At 36.6% G+C, this 21,900-nt stretch overlaps 1 protein-coding gene across 3 annotated transcripts in view; it reads right to left on the bottom strand.

Moving 5' to 3' along the window:
- The window catches only part of DGKH (diacylglycerol kinase eta), a 156,810-nt gene that overhangs the window by 83,952 nt on the left and 50,958 nt on the right, over positions 1–21,900 (bottom strand). Inside the window, exon 1 of one of the 3 annotated variants that reach the window (XM_063149367.1) lies at positions 17,317–17,399. The exons of the other annotated variants lie outside the window; for them this stretch is intronic. Coding sequence (XP_063005437.1) covers positions 17,317–17,382 — 66 coding nt within the window. The 5' untranslated portion in view covers positions 17,383–17,399. Of the gene's footprint in view, positions 1–17,316; positions 17,400–21,900 lie in introns of those variants that run through there. 3 annotated transcript variants of the gene reach the window in all.

A 21,900-nucleotide genomic window follows, 5' to 3' on the forward strand; every position in this document is an offset into this window, starting at 1 on the left:
GAGCCTAACATGCGAAAATTAAAACCAATGAATCTATGAATTTATACAGCTAAAAAGCATCAAAATAAATTTGAAAATCAGTATGTTTATGAACTAACATTGTTTTAATATCAAGAAAATCTTAATAAAACAAGTACCACCAAGAAATGGTAGCTCAGTGGAGCAAATGGAGCTGTATCATGGGGTGCCTAAAGCACAACACCTGCCTCAGCTGAGATGCCCCAGGCTGTTGCTGCTAACGCATCCTCCAGGTTACATCAGTGACAGAAATCACAAAATGCAGCAAGTTGCACGTGCTCGGTCTGTCACTGTTGATGACAGTTATCCCTGTCCTATAAAGGAAAAAACCAGACCAGCTAGCTGTGAGAAAACAGCTTTCCAAAATCTCAGAATAAAAGCCAGCCACACACCCCACCAAAACCACTAACTTGTGATTAAGCACCACCATTTCTGGGTAACAATAAACACCGTTTCTTCAAAGTTATTCTTATACTCCATATTTTGGGGTCATTTATGTGGATGGACTCCAGCCTATGTAAAACTCCAATACAAATAGATGCCATTATACAGCTGTTCAGTGTCCTTCTTCCTCAAACTTCTTTTCCCTTCATGATCCCTTCCAGCCTATGCTAAGGAAATAGATTTTTGCACTACTATTGTTAAAATAAATAATAATTTTAAATAGCTTTCAACTTCCTCTAATTGGAACACATAGTAATGCAGTAAGACATGAAGTAAATATGACATTACAGAGAAATTGCCATAATAAAAATATCTTAGTAGCAATGTGAAATGCAATTAGCAGACTAATTTAAAAATAGAGGTTGTAGCACATAACAAATATGAGTAAGATATTGCCATATTAGGATAAAACATTACACTTGGAATTTAAAAAAAAATAAAAAAGAAACAAATACCCTATTTTAGATATAAAGTTGATACTAGATTGAGAATGGAGAAGAAACTTTATCTGCAGCTCAAGTATTTAAACTCCTAATTTCAACTCATGTACAGCATGTTGCTCTCACTCTCTGTTCTCATTAATCAGGCCATGAAACAGCTGCAATCCACTGAAAAAGGATAAAACACTTCATAGGACTGCAACTTGATGCCAAAGATTTAAGAGTTTTGGTGTTGGAACACAACTCAGTTAACTTTGAGCAGTATTTCACAGCTACCATTTGGAGCTTCAGTAGTTGTTCCTTTTAAATTGCACATGCTCTGAGCAGAGATTTAAACCAACTAAGTCTAACTAGTTTTGAGACAGAAGAATTTAGATGGTACATATTTCATGAATAAAAAATATAAAAAATAAAACTCAAAGAGTCAAAGCATTCAGCTGAAGATATTTTCTTCCTTGACAGAATAATCTAGACTCTCTCTCAACTGCAGAGATGGCATTTCATTCTAATCAAAAATCTTCATAAATGGCTTTTTTAAAGATTGGGACTACAGAAGTAATAAAAGTGAAACTATAAAGTCATTAACAATTCCTATTCTTACAGATGAGAATTATAGGAAAGAATGTTGAAAAACACAGACTTGTAAACAGAGCTGCAGGACAAAACCTGCATTTTGAGACATGATGTAGCACAGAACTTACTAATTACTTGTTCTCTAATTCTGGTAGTTAGGTTCAGGTTCAATATATTTACAATTAAGGAGCATGGCTGTTGCAGAAACACAGAACAGTTGAGGTTGGAGAGGATCTTTGGAGATCTATATAGTCCAGCCCACCACACAAAGCATTCACCTGGAGCAGTTCACCCAAGCATATGTATGTATCTCCATACATATATCTGAGTCTCTGCAAGGACAGAGATTCCACAACTTTCCCAGGCAAATGCTTAACCTGACTTAGTGTTCAATTAAGTGTCCCTCAAAAGCGGGAGGGTAAAAATAAATGTCAAAAATAGTTTTTTTCTTCTGTTTAAATGATGTGGTTTCTGTATTTCAATCTGTGTGCATTGCCTCGTATCCTGCCACTGGGTACCACTGAGCCTGACTGTTTTCCTTACACTCCTCAGATATTTGTATTTATTCATATGATCCCTTTCAACCTTCTCTTTTTCAGGATAAGTGGTCACAGATATCTTGTCATATCAAAGATGCTCCAGCCTCTTAACCATTGTTGTGGCCTGCCACTGGACTCTCTCCAGCATGGCCATGTCTGACCTGCACTGAGCAGCCCAGAACTCGGCACAGCACTCTGGATGTGTTCTCACCAGGGACAAGTAGAAGATCATCTTCCTTGACCTGCTGGCAATTCTCCCAAACACAGCCCAGCATCCTGCTGGTCTTCATTGTCCCACGACCCTCCTCTGGCACTCTTCTTTCCAATCAGTCAGCCCCTAGCCTGTCCACTGCTACAGTGGGATACGATTCATCCTCCTCAAATGTAAGACATTGCCTCTGTTGAACTTCGTGGGTTTTCTGTTGGCCCATTCCTGCAGCCTGTCCCTCTCTGAATGGGAGCACAGCCATCTGGCACATCAGACATTTCTCCTCATTTTGTATTGTCCATATACGCTGCAGATACACCCTGCATTATCATCCAGGCCTTAATGGAGAAGTTGCACAGCACTGACCCCAGTAACAGCCTAAGGGGTAAACCAGTAGTGACTGATCTCTAAATGGACTTTGTGCCACTAATCACCACACATTTGCTCCATCACCTTCCAAGGAATAGAGATGGGGCAGCTGGTCTGTACTTCCCCAGATCCTCCTTCTTCCTTTTCTAGAGTATGAGTGACATTTGCTTTTTTCCAGTGCTCAGGAACTTCCCTTAGTGGCTACGACCTTGGAAAGGTAATGGAGAATGGCCTTGCAATGTCATCAAGCAGCTCCCTCAGCAGTGAGCTGTGTTTCCCAGAAGGACCACTGGACTTGTGTTCATGCAGTTTAAGTGTTCCCAAACTTGATGTTCCTTCCCCTTCCACCACTTTCCAACTGGTCATGGGCACCTGGGATTTCAGAGGGTGGCTGTGAACAGTAAAGACCAAGGTAAAGTAGGCATTGAGTAACTTGGCTTCTTTCATGTCTTTGTTACCTGGTCCCATGCCTCATTTAGCAGCAGCCATGAGTTTGCCCCACTCTTCCTCCTTCTACTGATGTACGTGTAGAAGACCTGCTTGTTGGCCTTCACATCCCTTGCTAGACTCTAGTGCAGATGGGCTTTGGCATTCCTAATCCCACCCACGTATGACTGCTTCTCTAAAATTCCTTCTGGATCACTTGTCATTGCTTCCAGTTTTTGTACACTTCCTTTTAATGTAAGTTTTTTCATAAGTGTCCTGTTCACCCATGCAGTACACGGCTCTTAGGACTGGGACTATGACAAACTCATTCTCTCTGTCTTTAATTTCTGTCAGTTCTAAATGTGAAAGCCCTTGGAGCAAAACTGCACCTTTTTTCTAAGGCTTCTTTTCCTAGAATTTCTTACAAATATTACTGAGGAACCTATATCTTGCACAATTTTTCCCCAATGCAGATTTTCTTCTATGAAAATCTACGAGTTCTAGACAATGTCTGGAGGCCAAATTGGCACCAGAAATTCCAGTCCCAGTTACTGTATTTTAATTATTTCGGAGTTATTAAATTTAGTAGGTGAGTATTTTATAGCTTGGTATATTCTAGAGAAAATTAAAGTTCGTGATGTAGTACTGAGTAAGTGCCAAACAGATCTGAAGTTTACTTCCAGGCCACTAACAGCCTTCTGTAACCAGAGACATCATGCTGGTACGTTCATTTGTTTATGCAGCTCCATATAAATATTACACGTGTACCTACTGAACCATTATAAATTTAGGAAACAGCTTATTACCTGTGCTGATGAGTTTCAGTCATTAAAGAGAGCTTATGAAAGAGGGATCTGTTACAAGGGCATGTAGTGTCAGGACACAGCAGACAAGGGGGAATGAAACTAAAACAAGGTAGATTTAGATTAGATAAAAGGAAGAAATTCTTTACTGTGAGGGTCCTGAGACACTGGAACAGGTTTCCCAAAGAAGTTGTAGATTCCAGTTCCTGGCAGTGTTCAAGGCCAGGTTGGATGGGGCTTTGAGCAACCTGGTCTAGTGAAAGGTGTCCCTGCCCATGGCATGGGGGTTGGAACCAGGAGATCTTTAAGGTCCCTTTGAACACACCCCACCATTCCATGATTCCATGCAACAGGAATTAGAGAGCACAGAAGTGACACAGTTGGACACAGCATCTCATAAGCCTGCATTCACTGTTTCTGTAAAAATAATCTTCACATGTTCAGTCTCCAATCATAGAATCCCTAGACAGAATAATGGGGGCTCTAAAATCTGAGTTTTCACATGATCTGTCATTACAAAAACACATCGCCCTTCTTTTCTTTCTATCTGAATGAAGTCTTCATCTGTCTTTGTCATCTATCCTTGAACTATTCCCAGAAGACCTTTTCCCAAGATGATCATAAAGCCCTCAGTTACAGCAATTCTTTACCACTAAAACTGATTCCCTTGTGTAAACTTTTTTTGTTGCCCTTTAAACTCATAAAGTGCTTTGGTAGGACAATGATGCAGATGTAAAACATTACCAAATTAACTCAAAGGTTGTTACTAACTCACAGTACTTTTTAATGACAAAGCACTCGATGGGACAACGGTTACGGTTCTTTACTTGGTACACTCCAACTTCCTTTTGTTTAATCACACTAACTTTTCAGCAGGAGAAAATAATACGAACACACAGCTTTTAAATGAGTAATAAGGTTATTACTTTTTGACCAAAGTAATTCACAATCAACCCATCAATGCCCAAATCAAAGGTATATATACAAGTATTTTTAAACAGAACAAAGATGGAAAATTGTTTTCCGCAGTGGATATATGTTATGGAAGTCTTCTTTCCTGTTATGTACTAAGATTAAGCTTAATATACAGCTCTAGAGGTAAACGTGATTATGCTCTGAAACTTCTCAATGAAGTTTCTCACACCATCTTCAACAGCATTTATGAGTGAGAAGCTCTACTCTGCTCTGGAATGCAGATCAAGTGTTCCACAAAAAAAGTAAAAATACAACCAATTTTAAAATTCCACTAACATTCCTCTAGTATGAAAAATAAGAATGTGAGAACTGTGACCAATTAGAGTATAAATGGGATACATGAACAGTAAAACCTGGGGGAAAAAATAAAAAATCAAAACGCACTGTTTATTTCAGAACAATTGCTGGATAATATTAGTACAGATTTTTTTTCATACCTCTTACGAATTATTCATGCATTCTTATCTAAAAATCAAGATTTAAATAAGAAATTATTACCACTAACCACCTTTTTGTATTTAATGAAGATTGAGACAGGTTTTTGAAACTGACAGAAGAAAAATCTCCCTTCACAAACTGCCCTGGCATAGTACACAATGCTAATTTCTACATGAAAAATGCATCAGGTTCAGTCCAGGTCTCAATGGTTGGCAAATACTATAATTAATCCTAGAAAGTACCTTCTATTATTGCACTAACAATGAACATTTTTGAAGTTTCTTTCTTGAGTACTCTTGTTTTTTACTCCACTCTCTTACATAGCAAAATGTCATGGATACTTCCAATGCATATACTGTTTCTGTACATAAAAACTACTTTGAGAATAAATACTGTGCTTAGTATTATAGGAATAGTATAATACAGAATAGCTGATACCAATGAAAATCTCATGTGTATGTTATTTGTATACATTCTGGTTTATATTTTACAACTTATTAAAATTGCTTTAGAATCTATGCCTGAAATTTCTAGGTGTTGTTTCTCTAATGAAGCCATAAAACCTGTTGTAAAAGGCAGTTCTAGCAACTTCCTAAACAATATTTTGTCACACTATTATGTGAAAAGGAGAACACACGCTGAGTTTTGCAGTTTCCCAACACTCTCCATCTAATATCTTAAACAAATATTAACATAAAACACAAACACAGTGTTCCTCTAAAAATTATTCCCACCTTTTAAGTTAAAGTAATTGACAAGAACTTTTATTTCTTTCCATAAAAATTGTTCTATAGCAAATGACCACGCGGGGGTAGTAGTGTGATGCAATGCTCAAATGCAGCCCAGCAGCACAGCAGTGCAAGCACTCAGGCTCTGAGAAGTAAGTGCATTTCTGCAGTAGGTTTGTGAGTCTTTATAGCATAAATGCTTTAACTATAGAACATACATACACGTGGACAACTGTAGTATCAAAATCTGAATTTTTGGAGACTCAAGGAAGTGTGAGAAGTTATCCTTTCATTCTACACAGATTTTGTTATAGAAATCAGAATAGCCTCAAATTAATGTTTAGTGAGAACATACATAGAAGAGCTTTGGCAGTCATTTACTGAAAGTTGACATTTTCAATTGCTAAATTACAGAAGTGTAAAGATTTTTGCTCAGGCAAGTTGCTAAGTTATATATGATTAATAGCTTCTGCTCATACTTACATTTTTGAATTTTCTCTGCGTGAAAGAGGATGCTCAGGCTTTACTGTTATCAAGGGACAAGATAATTCCTTTTTTTTTTGAGTGTAAATTATGGTCAATCTATTTTTCCCTTAGTTACATCAGCCAGTATCATAACTCAAAAAAGTTGGTCTTATGAAAGTCACTTGCCTTTTTTAGCATAAGTATATAAATATTTATTAGATTTGTACTGTACACAACGTAATAGAGGAGAAAAAAAGGTGAAAGTAGTTCCTTGCTGTATAAATAGCTCTAAGTACATAGAAGATACAGCTCAGCTAAGCATTATAACAAACTGATTGTGCCATATCTTTTGTTGTTATTCAGCTACATTGATTCACAGACTTTCTATTGTTTTACTCTGATATATTCTATTTTTTATATATAATAGAATACATTGCAAATATGAATTATTTTTACACATATAGTGGTCCCAAATGTATTTGATAGCGCTGTTATGCAGTCAGAGCTTGCCAAGAGAATACGGCCAGGAAAAGAAAGGAGTCTTGAAGTTGCCAAGCCAAGCTGAACTCTAACCCACTGACTTGTTCCTCTCCAACCATTTTTCCCCTCAGTGCTTTCGCAAGTAATGCCTTACCAAGTCAAACTCCTGCCTTCCTACAATCTGGGAACAGTACTAAAACCAAAAGAAGTATTGTTAAGGGCTTGCCCAGGCTTGAAAGTTGGTGCACATGATGGGAGTGTTTGACACAAAAGCGTAACAGCCAAGCAGTAACCCAATGTGCAGTCACTCTTACCCTCAAGCAAAAGCATCACCTTCCTGCTTGCCTTAATCCCCAGCTAAAAAACTTTTTTGCTGTCAGGATGACTCATTAAATCAACATTGGAAGAAATAAAAAAGCTCAGAATGAGGCAAGGTATCTCATGACAAAAAATGATGGGGCAGACAAGTGGCGGTAGCAGCAGTTACCAACAAAATTCAACAGCACAAAACTTATTTGCCACATTAACCTCTCTGAAAAAGAAGAGGTTTTTAATCAAGAATTTCAACTGCCTGGTTAATCAATACAATGTTATCTCACTTTATCTGAATTACTTACCTTTTTAATAATAAAATATTAATTAATATTAAATAATATAATATTATCACTTAGGAACTAATTTGTTGTTAATAACCTCCCCTTAAGCCAGTTGAGGCTCAGCAGTTTGTTCTGGCACAAATAACATAGTAACTAAAATGCCACTTTAAACATTGTCAAAGGGGATTAGAAAAGCTATTAATGTTTTTAGTTTGTGTGTTTGCTAATTATTTTACAAAACAGTTGTTTTAATTCCAAAATAAGGCAAAGAGAAAATTCCTTCCCTTAGAAAACTCTCCACAGTGCAGCACAGAAAGATATTGCAAAACAGTAATAAAATAGGAAAATGCAGCTTAGAGAAACTAGAGAATGTTTTAAGAACAAGATTCGAAAATTTCTTATATTTTTTAAGGTATTTCTGCCCTTTTATTTGCAACAGTGAAAGCCTGCAGGCAAAGGTGAGAGGAATAGCATATTTTTAGGCTGAGTTGCTGATATGTAGAAAACTTCACTGACTTGCGTAAGGTCACAGTGAGTCAGCACCAACAGAACAGTCGATCAAAATCCAAATCCCATTCTCAAACTACTGAATTGACTCACTTCCCACAAGCAGTAACTCTGCTTGTGTTTTATGCAATAATCCACTCAAATCATGAAGCTGCTTTTGTAAGTGGAATTTTTCATGTTACAGCCCACTCTTGAAATCAACCAAGGAGATATTTCATTACTTTTTAATGAACTTCTGTGATCTCACTTCCCATGTCATATTGGATATCCTTGCTTAATGCTAGATAAATGAGTCAGGTTGGGCATTCCTGATGACTGATATGAAATAGTTTTAATGCATCTTCTTAGGAATCTATTTCTACATAAAAGATCCAGATCACAAAACACATAAGCTAAAACAGAGGTATCATTACATCTGTAAATCAATACACGATATTGTTCAGGAATCATCTTTTCTGGCTCAGGGAAATAAATAAGGTATCTTGTTTTCTTCATGCAAAATAATCATTTCAAATCCCAAAATATCCCCATAAATCATGCCACAGATCCTGTTCATTCTCCCATCTTCATGAGAGGTTTCTTGCAAAAAAAAAAAAAAACCAAACCAAAAACAAACACTTAAGAAGTTTGGAAAAAATAACTATCCTAGCCTGAATCTGATCACTGAAAGTACCAGTGTTATCTGCTGAAAGTAGGATAGTGTCTTACTCTGCCTCCAACTGTTATAGACAACTCAGATCAAGAGATTACATAAATGCCAAGGGCTCCCCTTCTACACTATCTCTAAATCTGTCAATCTTCACTCTTCAAACCTCACTGAGAGTGGTGAGAGTTGCTTCCCTGCATAAATGCAGCAAAGCCATCCCTGTGCAGCAGAAGCCACCAGGCTGGGAGAAGGCAATTCTGTTTGGTTGGTAGGTAACCAAGGACATGCCCAGCCAGATCAAGAAAGAACTGAATTTGACTCTTAAGGGCACTAGGGAGTCACATAGCCTTTTCTGGCATTGCCTTAAATGCAGGTGTTTACCAGCCTTGCTCCAATTACAAAATTCTCTTTCATGTCTTCATTCCCAAATGAACCAAATGGAAGGGACAACATACTCCCTTGTTAATATATTTAACTGCTGCATGTGGGGGACAGTTGAATTTCTTATCTTTCTGTTGCAATTTCCTCGTACCTCCAAGGCTACAGCCGCACAGACTACCAGCCACATTATGAGAAGTAGGAAAGATGTGAAATTCTGCCTGGACATAGTCATCACACAAAGGCTTCTTAAGCTGTATGTTACATTGCTAGAGCAAAAATCAGAGGCAGGATACAACGGGTTGTGCTAAGCACTCTGGAGACTATTAAATGGTTACTGTACTGTTCAAACAACATCCTCATGAATTTGAAGCCCTCTTAAAGTACCTGAAAGACTATAATAAAATAATTAATAGATATATTTACATATTTTAAAATATTTTTTAAAACCCTAGTGTGTGAGGAAATTAAAATTTATAAAACCAAGGAAAGATAGAGATAACAAAATTCAGTACAGAGGAGAACAGGCAGTGGTTATGGGGCCACATCACCTCTTCACTCTTCTAAAGATACCAGTGTGAAACTTTGTGTTACCAATTGCTCAAGAGCTGAAAATTAGTTGCCAGTTGGGAGCGCATGAGGGCTGTGAACTCCTAGGTGCTACAGCAGGGAACATTCAAAACCCAGAAAAAAGAAAAGAGACAGAAGAAATATCTACTGACAGCTTCCCCCAAGATTTTTAAAATAGCAATGTTAAAACCACTCAATTTTAGTTGCACTGGAAAGAGGTAGAGCTGTAATGACACGTGTCTGTATGACAACAGACTTTCACAGATGTTGTGAAATTCACACATATACTAGCAAACTGAATTTTTGCCAGTGTAAGCTACATCAGTTGTCTGAAGAATTATAAACCGTACTAGGAAATAATTTTAACAAACAATACTAGAAAGCTTTTGGTGATAGTTGATAGTTTGTTTAGGTTCCTGATGAAAACATTAATCACACTCTGACTCCTTCCTCACAAACAAGAATTTTCTCATGGGTTTCACAGATCCCAATCCTCTATGCAGATGTACAGACACTAGCTGAAGATTTCCCTAAGAGCACTTGTCTAATTCTAATCCTTCCCTTGAAGCAATCAAGTCCAAAATGGCTTTTTGAACAGTCAAATTTGACAAATTAAAGTCAAATCAATGGTAAAGAATTATGAGACTGTATACTCCATTCACTTGATAATTATAAATAGCCAGAATGGTTTCAGTTATAAATAGCCTGAAATGGTTTCAATTAGTTTGAGCCAGTATCCAATTTAAAGACCTTCACGTTCCATTTCCGGGAGAACAACTCCAATTTCAACTGTCCACAAATCTTTAAGAAAAGCAATGCATTGAATGTGAGAAAACTGAAATAAGCCCCATAAAATGCTAGTGCAGACTGTACTCTTCCACAAAATATACCTATTAAATATAGCAGTAAAAGCAATCCTTTTGCTCAGAAATAATATATCTGTTTGTTTTAAAAAATAAACTGACTCAGAGCACAGAGTACCCTAGACCAGCAAACTGAGCACTGATGGATAACCTAGGAATATATTCTTTCAGCTGTGAAAGGTAGATCTGTCTCTCTTGTGGATCAAACAGAAATGAAGGAAGTGATTTAGCAAACCAGCTATTAAACCTCTAATTTCACTGTGTAGATAGAAATGCAAATTTCTAATGGCAGTAAATAGAATATACTGGGTTTTTTATTTCACACTTAGACATATGACACATCAGTGGAAAAAAATCCTGTTCTCTACATGTTTGATACTATTCACTGGTTGGGCAGTCGTGATTTTGAAACAAGTCTAAAAAATTTAGGCATTTGCAATTATGTATCTCAGTGTACAGAAATGTTGGGGTTTTTCTTTAGAAAACGCTACTGGGATCAACTTTCCAAAATCAAAAACCCTCCCAGCAGATTCATTTAGGAATCCTGGAATGCCTTTAACATCTTCCAGCACCTCTGTTTCTGGGACTTGTATTGTAGACGCTGAGGAGAAGACAATGCCTCCACCATCAGAGAAGGCAAGGAAGTCATTATTTAGCCTTTGTACGCAGCCTTTGATCTCCTTGTGCTTTACAGTGTGCCAGGTTATTTTCAATGCATCCTGTAATGGATATAAACCAAATTATCATAACTCATAGAGAAAGCACTACTTTTTGCTTATTAGAAGACACAGCTTCATAGTCATGATCTCCAGCAGATGGATTATTCTTACACCTTCCTCTGTGTTTTTCTAACACAGAACACTACCGTGTATTTAAAAAGGAAAGTTAAAAGACCCACAGTTTACCAAAATAAATTATTTTTCATTGCTGGTTCAAAATATTTTATGATCAATTCTTTTAAAATGGGACTACTCACATCACAAGACAATTGTGTTTGAAAAACTCTAATGGAAGAAAAATTTTGTTACCAAAAAATATCTGAAAACATTATGAGAAGTGTGTGAAGTTTGTAACAGAAACATCATAATTTCAAAAGGAAGTAGAGGTGTGATAAAGCCATCAATGTGTAATTTTAGTTCTTGTTTGTGTGTAGTTTCCATATTCTGGGGCATCTAACGAAACAGGGGTTTGTGCAATTTTTCTGCTCTTTTTTCTTAGCTACCCCAATAACATAGACTCCTGGAGTAGTTAATAAAAGCCTTCAAACATGTAGAGAACAGGGGGTTTTTTCCACTGATTTGTCATGTGCCTAACTGTGGAATAAAAAAATCAGTATATTCTATTTACTGTCATCAGAAATTTGCATCTCTATCTACACAGTAAAATTAGGGGTTTGACAGCTGCTTTGCTAAATCGCTTCCTCCATTTCTGTTTGATCCACAAGAGAGCTAGATCCACCTTTCACAGCTGAAAGAATATATAGGTTATCCATCTTCCCACTCTTCAAAAGGAATGCTGATTCCAAAGGAAAGGCAGAAGACAACTTGAAGTACATCCCCTCTTGCAGAGGACTTGCATGAAGTTTGCTGAAAGCATTACAGCAAAGACAAGAATAGGATTTAACTACATTTGAAGAATTATCACTTCCTCAAATTGCTACATTACTTGTAACAAAATATGTAGAACAGCAGGTACCTAAAACTGCTTCTGCAAATTTCATAAAACTCTTTGCCTATGGGACTACAGGAACCTAAAGACTGATATAAGAGGTTCCTATACATGAAAGTCATATTGCAATGCAAAAGGCACTAAATAACCTGATTCACTGAGCCTTCTCTCATTGCCTTAGAAAACAGAAATATAGATGCAAGTAGTTCCTCTCCTCATGCAAAAACTAACACAGAACCACTCCCTGCTTTACAAACATTTTTTTTCTGATTAGTTCAGCCAGAGCACACCCAAACTGCAGCCACGCTCTCCCCAGCAGCATGACCTCTTACAACCTTCCTGGTAGGCTTATGCAACCAGGAAACCAATAGCAATTCTGTGTAACTTGGCTAATTTCAACCCATCAGTCCATTTTAAATTAAAAACAAATAACCGACCCCTAATTTAGAATCAGCAAGAAAAAATTATTTAGAAAATGAGTACTGAAAAACACACTGAAAATTCTGAAGGCTCTCACACTTCTTCCTGTTTTTTATTCAGAAACACAAAAGTGTTTCAATTCAGTTAATTGCTCCTTTCCAATTGTGAGTTAGAGCATATTAGAACCTTTGCTTTGGATTAGAGCATATTATAACCTTTTAAAAAATGGAAAAGTTTGGATGTAATGTGTGCATTTCTGTCACAATTACACATTAAACTTTCACCTCATGCTTGCAGTAATTGGATGCTTTATGACAGATTATTACTTCAACAGATCTTCAAAAATTGTATTTAATTATTTTTACTTCAACTCAACTATACCCTTCATCAGAAGACCATTTAAAAATTCATGTAATAATAGCTTCATAAGGAAATAGAGACTTTTTGAACATTTACATCCAGACTTAAAGTAAAATTCATACATGGTAAACGTGGCAAGTCATTTACAGTGTTGCTGTTCTATGGAAAAAGAAGTTTTCATATGGACACGTGAGTGTGAGCTGGTGATCACAGGTGATAATGTTTAATTCTTACAGAAATCCTCTAGGTTTCAAGTGTTTATCTGCACACAGCGAAACCACATCTCATCTGTAAGTGACACTGGGAGACAAGACAGGGTTTTTTTCCCACAACAAAGGAATATCTTCCCCTTGTGGCACCTGTCTTCATCTGGAATCAGTAGGTTTAAACCACTCAAGAAAAAATCCTAAGTGGCAAATGGGACAAAAATCACCACCTGTAGACAACTTCAAGGGAAGCTTGAGGAACCTCCTGGAAATTTGAAAAGTCATGGACAATTTCATGGCAAGGTTAAGGAACTGCACACCACATACATCCTACTGCTGTAAAAAGCAAGGAAACACTGGTTTTGGGAGGGGATGAGAGGAAAAATCAGAGAAAGAACATTCCTCATTGTGTATTATACATATTGATCTCTCTTCAAAATAGGCAGATGAACAGGAGGGGATGGGAATTTTCTGCACAGCATAAGACAGGGAACATAAAAAGAAAGGACATTGTCTCATTGATTCCACCTAAGTGATCTTGCACAGGAAGAGATAGGATCTCTGGCAAACAGCTAAATTTTACTACATTTTGCTAAAAATAGCAGCTGATCTGAAGCACTGTTTTCAACTGAAAATGAAAATATACTGTTCTTTTAAGTGGAGGTGACTGCAGTCTGGTTTACTTTCTGTCTCCATCTACTGGTAAGTCATGCTGCCGAGTTACACAATTCAGTATTTTAAAACACTGATAAAATGTCTTTAGAATATAGTAAGATAGTATAACTTACATTAAAATCAGCACAATTACAGCTGAAAGTTTAGGGGGGGAAAAGCCCATTAAAAGTTTTGTGTCTTCAACTTCACCCAACATCGCTTCAAATAGAACAGTCAATGGTGGATGCCTGGAGCTGAAACAAATACACAGTCTCCAAATGGCTCATTTTTCTCACATTCAAGTAATGATTTACTTTAGGGAGAGTAATTAACTTTTCTTTTTTGGCCTTAAGAAAAGCTTTCACTTTTGCCATCATTTTTATTCTGCTCTTATTTTCTCTTATAGCTAAAAATGATTCAGAGAAAATCCTCAAGTTTATACACTGAATTATCAAATAATAACAAAACTGAAACTTCTATACACACATACAAAATAACTGTTTGAAGAATGACTATAAAGCACTACTGCTCACCGCTTTACTGTTACTTTAGTACTCAAGAGACAAATAGAAATCCCTGGCTGGTCCCCAAATTGCTCTTTACTCCCACTCAAGCTTTCTAAGATAAAACCTCTGTCATAAACCTGTTCATAAGCAAGCTCCTGATAATGTCAAACTGACCTTAGATTCATTGCATCTGAATTTATCAAGCACCTATTTTTATCATGACTACATTTATAATAAGCATAGCAGGTTATGGGAGGATAATATAGGAGGGGGAAAAGGAAAAATAAATCAATACACTAAACAGATAGACATTAATACAGGTAGCCACTGGAAGAGAGGCCAGCCTGCTCAGAGCTTTCAAGTGAAGGTGAAACTTCAAAGTTACTAAAAATAATATTTTCCTTTGGAAAAATTGATTTTCATTTACAAGCCAGTCATTGAGCTTTGTATCAATCCAATTATTTCTCTTCAAAGTACTGAAAACCAGTAATTATTTGGAAATAGATAGGAAGCTAGGCAATTTTTGTCTAATATAGTAAAATAATTGCAAATAAAAAATGCAATTTATCAAAATTTACATGATCGATATTCAGCTTCTTGTCAGGTTGTAAGGTGTGGTTCAAGCCAAAAAAAAATTCCAAGTAATTTCCAAAGATTCGCACAAGTATACCCTGGCAAATAAAGCCTTATTCAGGACTATGCACATTGACTTAGCAAAATAATTTACTTTCCTTTTTAACCCATTAATCATCTGGTTTTCATTCTGAAGAAAGCCCAGAGTTTCATCTTCCTTTGTACTGCAACATTAAACCAAGAAAATTGCTAGTGGCAAAATAAACATCATAATGCTTCGTGTAAGGTTTCCAAAATTCTGGTGGGAGCTCTGTACAGAAGTATTTCTGTACTCCGGGTTACGACATTGTGTTATTTAAATATTAATAAAACAGTGATGCAAACCACATTAGAAAAGAAAACAAATCTTTTCAATTAAGTTTATTTTTAGAACAAGTCCTAGGATTCCGAATACAGCAGCATTTTCTGAACACAGTGTTTTTCCCTTAAGATTTCCCACTGGCAAGATTCCATAACCTACTCAGTTCGGTGGTGGGAGGTGAACTTTTGTAGAGAGAACAGGCACCTCAGAACACTTCTAATTGGCCAGCCAACACATTCAATAGCTGCTATAAATGTTGAACACAATTAAAATTGCAATCAAAAGTAAAATTCCAATTTCTTTCATGGCATAAAATGCCAAGTTAGAAGGAGTACTTTCAAGAGCGTTTAGTAAGTGAACCTCTCACATATACAACAAAAAAAATATTAGCTCACAGTATAAGAAAAATGGGGCTAAGCAGTGCCCCTAATTTATTCAGGCGACATGCAATCTGGCCTCAACCAGATTGTATTATCACATCTCTGCATGGAAAAAAAAAATTAAAATATCAAAAGCTGTTATTTTTAGGGGAAAAAATATTTCTTTAAGGTTTCTGGATAATAGCCAGCAGCACAGGGCTATGTCAAGATGATGGAATAACTCAACCTTACATCTCTAAGCATCATGGTCACAGGAAACAGAGGCCAAGGCTAAAATGTGACCCGTTGTGGGAGGATTTAGTTAAGCTCTGAGTTTAAGTGGAGCAATTTCTTCCTCAAAAAAACCCCAAAACAAAACAAAACACCAGTAGTGAAGTGCACAGGTCATACTACATTTGTTTAGTATCCATAAAATATCCACTCCTAATCTCTGTCACATTTCCACAAGGGGGACAATGTGCATGTCTCATGCATATATTCCCTCAAATGATCAGTCGGAAGTGAGACAAAGCCTTAAACTTCATTACTCAAGAGGAGCAAACATCACCAAGAAAACACAGTCAAATTGTAAAGACTCTACCGTACATCTCTTAGAAGCAGGATTTTTTCATTCCCATGAAAACATCCACTGCTGATGGACAGCTGGCATTTTAACAGCTGCATTAGTAATGCTTAAAGCTTAATAGCAAGCTTTTCAACAGAGGACCTGGAAGTGTTGTTTGCTTATGCGCATTTACAAATTCAATTAACACAGGATACAGAGAGTGAGAACCCCCCTGCACAGACAGGAGAAAGCGCAGAGTTCATGCCTAGCGTAGGGTTAAAGATGAAGGCTGACAGGCAAGAACCAAAGCAGCTGCCAAAACCTCCACTTCTCCACTTTACAAAAACCATTCCTTCTCTGCAGCTGTGCCACTCCCACTGCCCTGTTAACCGAAGGTGCACACGCGGGTAAGCATGAACAGAACGCGGCTCCGTAAAGGGAATCATAAATACTCTGCTCCCAAAGAATGCACAGCATGTGTAAATACTCCAAAACAAAACCTATCTGTCACTAGTGTTATAGAGAGGTTTCCTAGTGGGCAAAATTCTGACACTGCAAAGATTCAAACAGGCAAAATGCCAAAGGTAAAGCGAAAAAAGGCAAAATTAAAAAAAATTGATCTCTCTCTCAAATGCCTAAGCACATCTCAAGTCTATTTAATGCTCATGATTCACATGGTCACGTTTCTGATTACACTGATGTGCTAAGGTTTCCATTCTCAAATGATAAACTAGAGAATTTATTGGTCCCTCTTACACTGTCCTGGAAAATCCAAGCATGAAAAAAGGTACAACAGGACCTATTGTAAAAATTTCAGTGTTCAATATGAACTTTTCATTTTTTAATAAAAGTGAAAGCAGCCAAAATGGAGTTGAATTTTTTACACAAATGGAGTTGAATTTCTTCAATAAAAACATATACAGATAAAAGTAATATTTAACAAAACAGAGCTTAACAATCAGGCACATCACTGAGGACACTTCTTCCAGACATTCTAGCTGCCTCATACAGACACATCTGGAAACATTAATGCAGTGAATTGCCACAGCATTTTGCAAGAAGCAAAATCCCATTCAGCAAAGATCGAAGATGGGGATAAATGTCAAAAATAATCATAAGAAAAGCGAGCTTTTGTTCATTAGAAACTACATATTAGCAGCAGTATTCAGGCTACATACCTTACATGCATAAATCTCTCTAAGGGGGAGGAAAATAGCAACAGGCATGATACTGGATTTCATCATAGGTCTGGAAGGTAAGTGAACAACTAAAAAACATGGGGACATAGAGAAAGAAGGAAAATTAATAACCTCTCCAAAAAAGTCCCTAAAGCAATGTTCATACAATAACACTCCTGACAGTCCAAGGCTAGAACACACAGTAAGACAAACCTCATGTACATATGCTTCCTAAATATGAAACATTTGAATAAAACTGCTGACTTTCAGCCATTAACATAACTTCAAGACATCCTTGTAATAATTTTCCATGTAGTAAAACCACAGCAAAAATAACCAAGAGAACCTGAATTTTATACAAGTTTTCATCCTACAAATGAATAACAGCCTCAAATATGTTATCAAAATTAAAATAAATAATACAGAAGGATGCAAATGTTTGCACTGCCAGCCATCCCAATGATGTCTGATTGTTCATCACAGCACAACAGCAATTAATGGGGACAAGTGAAATTGAGGGCTTCCTGACAAATCAGGGAATCCCACTGGAGGCTATGTTCCAAAGTTATTTGTTTATGTGCTTTTCTACAATGCTTTATGCATCTATAGAAGCAAAAGAGGTAAAAAGAATAGACTTCTACAGTAATTGAAATTACTGTAGTATATATATATATATATATATATATATACACTACAGTAGTAGTATATATACTATATACTATAATATATAGCAGTATACCTGCTACTTTAAAATATCTCTAAGTACCACAACTGATGCAGGTACTGGTTTTGCACTTTTGAAAGTACAACTACACCAAGCAGCACTGAAGATAAACAAGGAGCACATCCTTATAGCTTTCAAATCCTCTTATCCTGTGTACCAAACACTTCTAAAATCTACGCTCATTAAAACACATTGTCCAACACAAGTTTTAAGAAGTTTAAGAGTCTGCTCTCCTCATGTCCACCAAGCATGAAGGGGGACATGGAGAAGCAAACTTTCTTACATACACTGTGCCTTTGGGTGAAAAAGTACTCAAAAAGTGAAAGATTTTCTCTCAAGAAAACCAAAACCAAACAAGAGCATGATCCTGATAGCTGACAAATATCCTCCATAGACATTTCACCTGGTGGAATAAAAGGTCAGTTTTTCTGACTTGGGACAAAATAAGTTTTATTTAAGGTCCCAAAACACGACTGAATAAAACCCCTCACCACCTGGTTCTTCAGACTCCTCAGCTTCCAAATAGTAAAGTACTGTATAGGAGGCTAAAGCTCTGATTCTACAAGTGCCCACATTGGGCCACATCTGCCTGGTCCAGATACACACATAAAAACAGGCTTGAGATTTCCAAAATATCCCAGAAGTGTCGGATCTGGCAGGTGTTGTCAGCATGAACATGCACAAAACCTACAACCATACTCCCAGGAAAGCACAGAAGAGCCATCACAATCACTTACATTGAGGGACATACAGAAGCACTGACGGTCTAGTAGGTCACAGTTTAATGTGTCCCATGATGCAAGAAACCCATGATTGCACTCCATTCTTCAGCTGCATGCTCCTTTTGAAGGGAGGAACTTCACTAGAAACTGTTTAGTCCCGAAGCAGCTGCCGAGAGCAAAGCTGAAGGTGCACCACTTAGTAAAAAACACTTAGCAATGTCCAAAGGGCTTGTGAAAAATCAGCATGACTCCATGAGTCAACAGACACTTTCCCAGAAAGCATTCTATCATAAAAAAAAAAAATCCAAACCCCACAGTTTTACTTCCAGAATTAAATAAAAAATATAGTTTTATAGATGTATTGAAACCACAAAACCTTGTGAATTACCATACCAGCTTTACATTTGTACATTTTGAGTTTCCTGTCGCTAAGTTGTTCTTACACTGTGACCATGCCACTTACCTTAAAATAACAACCAGTACCCAAAAATAACTTAGTTTTGAATGTGTAATGCTATATTTGACACTCATTCGTCAATTAATAATCTGGTTTTAGCACACGAGTTTATGACTTCTCAAGTCTCTTTTAATCTCTACTTTGGGTGCTGAAATCTTTCTTTATTTAAAATGAACTATGGCAAAAAAAAACTCCATAACCCCCTTTTACCAGTTTAACACTCTATTGTCCAGGCTGCAGACAATCCCAAATAGATGCTGCCCTGAGTAACTGAGCTATTTAATGCCAATGAGAGGATTACATCTGCTTAAGGCACAACAAAAGCACATGACACCCTGTGTTATGCATCCAGATACTTCTGTCATGAACAGGGAAGCAATTCTAAGTATAGCTGGCAAATTCCTCTTTTTTCCAGCAGGAACTCCTAACTGGAAACACAGCTTCTTCCTTTTCTGCATTGACACAGCACTCCCAAAGGCAGACACAGCAATCTGTTATGCCCAGATTTTATTCAAGGTCCTCTCCAAGTTAACAGCAAAAATTCCTTTGTTTTTAATGGGAGGAGGAAGGCTGGGTTACCAAAGAATTCACAGTTCAGCTTCCCTTTTAAGTACCTTTTTATCCCAGGACATACATAGCTATTCACAACATCCTATTTCATCTTCCCACATTCCTATTCTGAGCTCAAGTGTATGAACAGAAAAATCTCCATTTCTGCATTACCCACTTAGATGCAAATCTGGGAGCATTCCAGAATCTCATGTTAACTCAGGCACACATGAAGAATTAACCATCTGTGTTACTCCATCTGTTGCCTACTGTACTTTAGACTAGTCCAGAACAGCTTATCACATCTCACTTTCTTGTGACCTAAACTCAGAATGTTGGGGTTTTTACTTACAAAAAACAATGCAACAGACTAAATTCATATGGTTTTCTGTGTTAGGAACAGCTGTTTCAGAAAATGCTGCAAACAGATTTTCTTTGGTAAGTTACTGGTTGGCAAATCGTGTTTGTTAAATTGTTTGTATTCTGAAAGAATCAAATAAAAAGGAAGTTTCACACACTAGACTAATAAAGAAACATAAAAGTAATTGTATTTCAAAAAATCCCTTCTTTTTTAATTCTTTCTTTAAATAGAGATGGAGACAATAGACCTAGTATACTGCATATTTAAAAGCAGCTTACATGTATAAACTCTTAAAAAATTAAAATATCTATCTTTTGAAATATGTTTCTCAAACTTTCTTCTAAACGACAAGCAATCAAGGCCAAAATGTCAATCATAAATAATTAGGAAACAAAATTACTGTTATATTTTTATTTCATTAACATTTCTGTCAGTGATACCATTTAGGACTGTGACATCTTGGCTTTAACTTGTGTTGTAGATAATAAAATGCTCATATATTTATTAAAAGCTATTCTCAGTAGAATCAGATCTGATCCAAGAACATAAGAATGTCAAAAGTTGTTATTCTGTGGCATTTGGTCTTAAGAAAAAAAAAAATTTCAAAAAGAGACTGCAAATAATGTCTATATTCTGCACCTGTTTTTCTTAGCTTGGCTTTGTCACAATATTTCTAAAAATAACACCTCACATCTCTTCCGAATACTCCCATGTACAACTGTGTTTGAGTCAATTTAGCGGCTTCACTGGCTCTTTGATAATGTCACCTCACAAACGAGGAACCTGAAACAAAGAGTGGATGGAAACCATTTATACATTGCCCAATTTTATGTCAAAACTGAAAGTAAATTAATGGCTACAGCCTTCTTATGGAATATAAATAGTACTGAAAAATTACAAATTTTACAAAACTGTGTAAGGAGCCTGTAAAGACCAGGGTGGCAAAGGCATGACTTGTGATTCAGGAACAGGAACTCAGGCCCCATCTGCAACAGGCTTCTTGATGATTGCCTTAAGTAACTTCTCACTTCTCTTTTATACCTTCATATTAGAGTTAAAAATAGCAAAAATACTTTTTTATTCATGGAACAGGGGAAAGATAAATTTAGTTATTTTGATGATTCATTCAGATACAGTAGCCATGGGAGACATTCTAATATCCAGAATTTAAGACAGGCAGCAGTTATTGGCAGAAGCTTCAAATAATTTTTATGCAATATAAATATATACTGCAGTCTATTGCACATTTAGAAGGGAAACATCTATTTTTTTAAGAGCATTCACACCAGATGAGAAGTGAAAAGACTGCATAGCATGATGAATTTAACACAGCGTTAAATAGTATCTTGTCCTATTAAATGTTTTTAATATATCTTCCTAAATCATTTAAGAAGGTTGTTTTATACTTCTGTGTTCTGGAAATCAGTTCAGCCTGCACATATGGCAACAGCTTCTTAATTTACTACACAGCCTATCCATGTGGGAGCATTGCTTTTCTTCACACAAGGGAGAAAGTATAACTGTAATCAGAGACTTTCAAGAGTACAATACACAGTTTCTTTCTAAATACAGAACCTTTCTGTTTGTGTTTAAAAAATTTTACACAAAGCAGACAATTTTCACCTGAACTGTTTAGATGAAGAGCACAATTTTAGCTGCAGGACCTCCAGAAAGAATGTTTTAAGACTGTTTAGATTAATACCTGCAAAGTTGTTCAAATCTAAACAGAAATTAAAAATTATAACAAGGATAGACAATGTAACATAGCTAA

This window comes from Melospiza melodia, chromosome 2 (assembly GCF_035770615.1).
Source record: "Melospiza melodia melodia isolate bMelMel2 chromosome 2, bMelMel2.pri, whole genome shotgun sequence".
Lineage (NCBI taxonomy): Eukaryota > Metazoa > Chordata > Aves > Passeriformes > Passerellidae > Melospiza > Melospiza melodia.